The sequence below is a fragment of the Lucilia sericata genome, unplaced genomic scaffold (assembly GCF_015586225.1).
Source record: "Lucilia sericata isolate MDLA Ls3-8-SP2 unplaced genomic scaffold, ASM1558622v1 Contig006251F_arrow, whole genome shotgun sequence".
Lineage (NCBI taxonomy): Eukaryota > Metazoa > Arthropoda > Insecta > Diptera > Calliphoridae > Lucilia > Lucilia sericata.
The window spans coordinates 1-7,120 of record NW_023997718.1 but is presented as its reverse complement, the minus strand read 5'-3'; the positions used below and the strand labels follow the sequence as shown (position 1 = coordinate 7,120).

The 7,120-nt window shown below is 30.0% G+C and overlaps 2 protein-coding genes across 2 annotated transcripts; both read right to left on the bottom strand.

Moving 5' to 3' along the window:
- Positions 1–282: 282 nt before the first annotated feature.
- Positions 283–954, bottom strand: LOC119615612. The gene is made up of 3 exons (XM_037971621.1): positions 727–954; positions 492–665; positions 283–432 (listed from the first exon to the last, which is right to left on the bottom strand). Exons 1-3 carry the CDS (start codon positions 952–954, stop codon positions 283–285), a joined length of 552 nt encoding a protein of 183 aa, XP_037827549.1.
- A 1,983-nt stretch (positions 955–2,937) lies between these two features.
- Positions 2,938–3,560, bottom strand: LOC119615613. Its single transcript, XM_037971622.1, has 3 exons — positions 3,399–3,560; positions 3,161–3,334; positions 2,938–3,087 (listed from the first exon to the last, which is right to left on the bottom strand). The coding sequence occupies exons 1-3, from the start codon at positions 3,558–3,560 to the stop codon at positions 2,938–2,940; spliced, it is 486 nt and encodes a 161-aa protein (XP_037827550.1).
- Positions 3,561–7,120: the final 3,560 nt, after the last annotated feature.

Here is a 7,120-nt window from a genome sequence, read left to right as displayed (position 1 = left end):
ATAACTATTTTAAGACGATCTCTTACAAATAAATGCTTAAATAAGTACTTACAAATAAGTATATAAAAGGTTGTTTTGCTTTAAGCACAGAAAGAAACTTGACGAGAACAGAATTTTAAAGCATCATCAAATAAAACGGCAAAACTCAAAATAAGTACTTACGTATATGATTATATGTAAGTCATCAGTAAGTTTCTGTGTAAGTACTGCTCATTACCAAGTTTACTTAAAATTGTTTATTTCATTCACAAAAATTAGTTATAAAATTATTAGGTAAAGCTTTCACTCTTTTACATTAAAATAAGTCGAAACTGCTCCCTTTAAATCCTTATGTATACCAGCCTGAAATTTGACCAAATAATCCCCCGTGGGTAATGGTACAGGTAGTAACATTTGTGAATTAAGCGATAAATTACTAACGATTAAATCATGCTTGAGATAAGAAAATATAAAAAATTAATCAAATTTATTAAAAAAAAACAATCACTTACATTGTAAGGACACGAATGATTAACATTTGAATTATCCCTTATAATGTAATACAACAATTTCCAGTGTATATAACGATTTGGATTCTTCACAAATCTACAGAAATTTAATGTTGTATTATACATATATGGACTATATCTTTGTGAAGAGGTTTTTATATAGAAACCAGCATTAACCTAAAAATATTATTTCAATCACAAAAATTTTGCCGCAATTTAAGGTATTATATCAACTTACCATTACATTATCAACTGGTGTTTTTAACAAGCGTACATGTAGATTTAAACCAATATTATTACGATTCCAAACCTTTAAATAGCAACTTTTGAAAGCAATAAATGTTTTATCAAATTCATTGCACTCAATTTTTGTGAATTTTATAGTTACTGCTGTAATGAAAGTTATATTTTTAAAGCATAATATTAGAAATATTATTTTCACTATTAACGTTCTAAATACTTTCATGTCGAATTTGTTTATGATTGAAATTTTATTTTTCAATTAAAAGTTATTCGTTATTAAAACGTTTACAGTTTATGCACAAACTAATTTACTGGCATTGTTTTCGTATTGCGATTATACCAAAAACTTGTTTATATACCCACCATCATCATCATCAGTGGTGAAACGAACGAACAACGAAACGAAACGAACGAACGAACGAACGAACGAACGAACGAACGAACGAAACGAAGAACGAACGAACGAACGAACGAACAACGAACGAACGAACGAACGAACGAACGAACGAACGAACGACGAAGAAACGAACGAACGAACGAACGAACGAACGAACGAACGAACGAACGAAACGAACGAAAACGAACGAACGAAACGAACGAAGAACGAACGAACGAACGAACGAACAACGAACGAAGAACGAACGAACGAACAAAGAACGAACGAACGAACGAACGAACGAACGAACGAACGAACGAAGAACAACGAACGAACGAACGAACGAACGAACGAAACGAACGAACGAACGAACGAACGAACGAACGAACGAACGAACGAACGAACGAACGAACGAACGAAACGAACGAACGACGAACGAACGAACGAACGAACGAACGAACGAACGAACGAACGAACGAACGAACGAACGAAACGAACGAACGAACGAACGAACGAACGAACGAACGAAGAACGAAACTGAGAACGAACGAAGAACGAACGAAAACGAACGAACGAACGAACGAACGAACGAACGAACGAACGAACGAACGAAGAACGAACGAACGAACGAACGAACGAACGAACGAACGAACGAACGAACGAACGAACGAACGAACGAACGAACGAACGAAACGAACAACGAACGAAACGAAACGAACGAACAAACAACTAACTAACAAAAACGAACGAAAAAAACGAAAGAACGAACGAAGAAAACTAACGAACTAACGAACTAACGAACTAAAACGAACGAACTAACAAGAACTAACTAACGAACTAAAACTAACGAACGAACTAACTAACAACTAACTAACAACTAACAACGAACTAACTACTAACTAACTAACTAACGAACTAACTAACTAACTAACGAACTAACTAACGAACTAATAACTAACTAACGAACTAACTAACTAACTAACAACTAACTAACTAACTAACTAACTAACTAACTAACTAACTAACTAACTAACTAACTAACTAACTAACTAACTAACTAACTAACTAACTAACTAACTAGCTAACTAACTAACTAACTAAGAGGGATTTACGCCTACATCAGTTAGAGGTAGAGGGATTTACGCCTACATCAGTTATGTATTCATAATATCATCATGATATTACTGTCTATAAGTGAATATTGACGATCAAGTCATTTTCTGAAGGGGACATAGGGTCAAATGATCATTACGAAATCTGTTAGTTTTGTCGATTTTTAGCTTGGTATAAGAACATTTAACGTATATATGAGTTCAAAAGCCCTATTCGGTGGGTACGGTTCTATGGGGGCTATTCGAAATAATGGGCTGATTTTAACCGCTTTCAATTGACTTCGTCAAAGGAAAAGTATGTGGCAAATTTCACCTGGTTATGTTGAAAATTTCTATCTGTAGAGTGCGCATGCATGTCTGATAGAATTATTGAAGATTTGGGTCCCGAAAATATCTGTGGTGATCAGTAAATTGATTTAAACAGACACACTGACAGATGGACAGACAGACAGACAGACAGACAGACAGACAGACAGAATAAAGAAATCAATTAAATTGGTTTTTTCCTAAGCACACTACTTCGTATTAACGCACCACAAAATTGTTTGTCCGAAATTGTACGAAATATATAAGTGTGTCAAACTCTTTATAACTCTTCCCGATGTAAACCAATTTTGCTTATTTTCAATACCAAACTGCCTGCGACAATGGTCAATATTTTAGTTGAATTTCGCCAAAACAAACCAATATTAAAGAGGGAATATTAGTAAAAGTTAGTTTATTCTTTTATACTGAAATATGCTCGAACTTCGGCTTTATAATCATTGTAGGCAGCAACTTTTAAAATCACCAAATAATCCCCAGATGGAAAGGGAATAAATTTAAACATGCTGCTGTCTAAAATTAGACGTTGTACTATTATATCATGCTTTAAATATACATATAGAAATATAATGCATTAAAAATAATTGTTCTGTTAACATAAACTATTTGAAACTTACACTATAGGGACATGTGTGATTAATATTTGAAGAAGGTTTTATAATGAAATATACTATTTTCCAGAAAGGATAACGATTGGGATTTTTTAAAAATTTACAAAAATCCAAAGTAGTATTATAAAGAAATGGACGATAGTTCTGGGTGGAACCTTTAATCAAAAATGCAGCATTAACCTAAAACAAATATATAGTTTAAACAAAACACAAATACATATATTAACTAAAAAAAAACACTTACCGAAACATTAGGCACTGGCACCTGATGCAGCCGTACATGCAGATTGAGACCAACCTTATCGCGTGCTAATACCTTCAAATAACATTTTGGTATATCGGCAAAAGGTTTGTCAAATTCAAAACAATAAAATTTTGTAAATTTCACTGTTAGTGAGTGCGTCATTTGCAGAAAAATTAATTTTAAAAGTAATATTGTAAAAATAAATTTTATTGTAAATGTCTTTAATTTTAACATAATGTGTAAACGTTTTCACTGCTAACAATATTTCTATAAATGAAATAAATTATTATTTTATTTAAACTTTTGCCAACAAATATTAACATTATTATTAAATGTTTCTTTTTTTCGTATTTTAATGAGTTAATTGTATTAAAAATTTTAACTGAAATACATTAGTTAATGGCAGTTTGATTAAGATTATCTCTACAAGATTTTCTAAATATAAATTGGTCTGGTTATAGTTAACAAATACATAATATTAATAATTTGTAAACATTGTACAGTGGTTTAGAAACTTTTATTTTCGGAAATAATTCAGTATCTCAGGAACTATTAGCGAAAAAGTTAAAATTTTAAAAAGTTAGACGCATCCAAAGTTGCGTCTTGTAAAACGGGTCGTGTGTTTTAGTTTTTTTTTCCAAAAAAGTCCTTAGTTCTGGACTATATACAGAAGCGTGTAAAATAAAACTTGGTTGATTTAAGCGTACCCTCCCTTGAAATTGAAAATTCTATTTGGTAAATCTAATTTTACTCAATCGGCCAATGTGTGCCTAGTTGAATATCCGAGTGAAGTGAAGGAGAGTTCGATGGTGGTCTAGATGTAGATGGTTTCTTCTTCTAAGTAGTTAGTTAGTTAGTTAGTTAGTTAGTTAGTTAGGTAGGTAGGTAGTTAGTTAGTTAGTTAGTTAGTTAGTTAGTTAGTTAGTTAGTTAGTTAGTTAGTTAGTTAGTTAGTTAGTAGTTAGTTAGTTAGTTAGTTAGTTAGTTAGTTAGTTAGTTAGTTAGTTAGTTAGTTAGTTAGTTAGTTAGTTAGTTAGTTAGTTAGTTAGTTAGTTAGTTAGTTAGTTAGTTAGTTAGTTAGTTAGTTAGTTAGTTAGTTAGTTGTTAGTTAAGTTAGTTAGTTAGTTAGTTAGTTAGTTAGTTAGTTAGTTAGTTAGTTAGTTAGTTAGTTAGTTAGTTAGTTAGTTAGTTAGTTAGTTAGTTAGTTAGTTAGTAGTTAGTTAGTTAGTTAGTTAGTTAGTTAGTTAGTTAGTTAGTTAGTTAGTTAGTTAGTTAGTTAGTTAGTTAGTTAGTTAGTTAGTTAGTAGTTAGTTAGTTAGTTAGTTAGTTAGTTAGTTAGTAGTTAGTTAGTTAGTTAGTTAGTTAGTTAGTTAGTTAGTTAGTAGTTAGTTAGTTAGTTAGTTAGTTAGTTAGTTAGTTAGTTAGTTAGTTAGTTAGTTAGTTAGTTAGTTAGTTAGTTAGTTAGTTAGTTAGTTAGTTAGTTAGTTAGTTAGTTAGTTAGTTAGTTAGTTAGTTAGTTAGTTAGTTAGTTAGTTAGTTAGTTAGTTAGTAGTTAGTTAGTTAGTTAGTTAGTTAGTTAGTTAGTAGTTAGTTAGTTAGTTAGTTAGTTAGTTAGTTAGTTAGTTAGTTAGTTAGTTAGTTAGTTAGTTAGTTAGTTAGTTAGTTAGTTAGTTAGTTAGTTAGTTAGTTAGTTAGTTAGTTAGTTAGTTAGTTAGTTAGTTAGTTAGTTAGTTAGTTAGTTAGTTAGTTAGTTAGTTAGTTAGTTAGTTAGTTAGTTAGTTAGTTAGTTAGTTAGTAGTTAGTTAGTTAGTTAGTTAGTTAGTTAGTTAGTTAGTTAGTTAGTAGTTAGTTAGTTAGTTAGTTAGTTAGTTAGTTAGTTAGTTAGTTAGTTAGTAGTTAGTTAGTTAGTTAGTTAGTTAGTAGTTAGTTAGTTAGTTAGTTAGTTAGTTAGTTAGTTAGTTAGTTAGTTAGTTAGTTAGTTAGTTAGTTAGTTAGTTAGTTAGTTAGTTAGTTAGTTAGTTAGTTAGTTAGTTAGTTAGTTAGTTAGTTAGTAGTTAGTTAGTTAGTTAGTTAGTAGTTAGTTAGTTAGTTAGTTAGTTAGTTAGTTAGTTAGTTAGTTAGTTAGTTAGTTAGTTAGTTAGTTAGTTAGTTAGTTAGTTAGTTAGTTAGTTAGTTAGTTAGTTAGTTAGTTAGTTAGTTAGTTAGTTAGTTAGTTAGTTAGTTAGTTAGTTAGTTAGTTAGTAGTAGTTAGTAGTTAGTTAGTAGTTAGTTAGTTAGTTAGTTAGTTAGTTAGTTAGTTAGTTAGTTAGTTAGTTAGTTAGTTAGTTAGTTAGTTGTTAGTTAGTTAGTTAGTTAGTTAGTTAGTAGTTAGTTAGTTAGTTAGTTAGTTAGTTAGTTAGTTAGTTAGTTAGTTAGTTAGTTAGTTAGTTAGTTAGTTAGTTAGTTAGTTAGTTAGTTAGTTAGTTAGTTAGTTAGTTAGTTAGTTAGTTAGTTAGTTAGTTAGTTAGTTAGTTAGTTAGTTAGTTAGTTAGTTAGTTAGTTAGTTAGTTAGTTAGTTAGTTAGTTAGTTAGTTAGTTAGTTAGTTAGTTAGTTAGTTAGATCTAGAAGTTTGAAATTTGTTTCCGACATACTATCCAATCGATTTTAAAAGTTGGCTCATTGGACACGAAATGGTCTTCATTTAATTCAAATTTCTACGCTGTACAAGTGTTTCTCTAAATTAGACGTATACTTAATATTTGTGGTATCAATAAATCACGTATACGTACAGGAGTCGTTAATTAAAGCTTTTCAATTTCACGAAGTAAAACATTCCACTTGAAATTAGGAAATGAAGTTGTAGTTTTTTATTTGATATGTTTACAATTTTTCTTCTTTATGACAAGAACTACAACTTTACCTCAGAGAGTAAATCAAAATTCAAGTATCTATAGCGAATTTGATTGGGATTAAAATCAAAGTTTATTTACTAAAGTTTTTTTATTAAAAGTAATTGTAGATTTAAATATTCGAGGAAAATTTTTCGTCATTAATATCCGGTCATCCATGTAAATTTCGTAAACAAAATACAAATCTCAATTTTTAGATAACAACTATTAATTATTGTCTGCTGTAGTTTCGGGTTGAAAATCAACAAAATTGGTTTAGTATAATGAAAATAATCCATGGCTAATATGATGTACACTGTAAGAAACGCTTCATTGGTTTCGATTAAATAATATTTCGTATTATACACGAAGATTTCGTAAATATTACGAAAAAAAAAATATTTATAAAATTTATTATAGAATTGCAGTTTATATCTAAATCGGATATGGTTTAAAAAAATAATACAATGATTAAGTAGTTGCTGTTGCTGTCAGTGGAGGTCTTTATGTGGGCTCGAGTATGGGAATGATTTCCGTAGAAGTTCCTGACGAGACAGACGGACAGACAGAATCGACTGCGCTATATACTTTATATGGTCCGTTAATTATATTACGGACCTTCAAATGGAATGGCAAACTTATGTGTACCCTTCTCACAAAAGTGAAGGGTATAATACAACTGTAATGTAATAATTTATTCTAGTTATTTACCGTTCAATTCAATATAAATCGTCTGATTCTTTGAAAGCAGCTTTATGTGGAAAACACCTTTGGCATTGAACTAAGAGATGTAGATTACCCAGCAAAAACGTACATTGAAATATAATGAATTCTAAAGTTATTTAAAATAGTTTT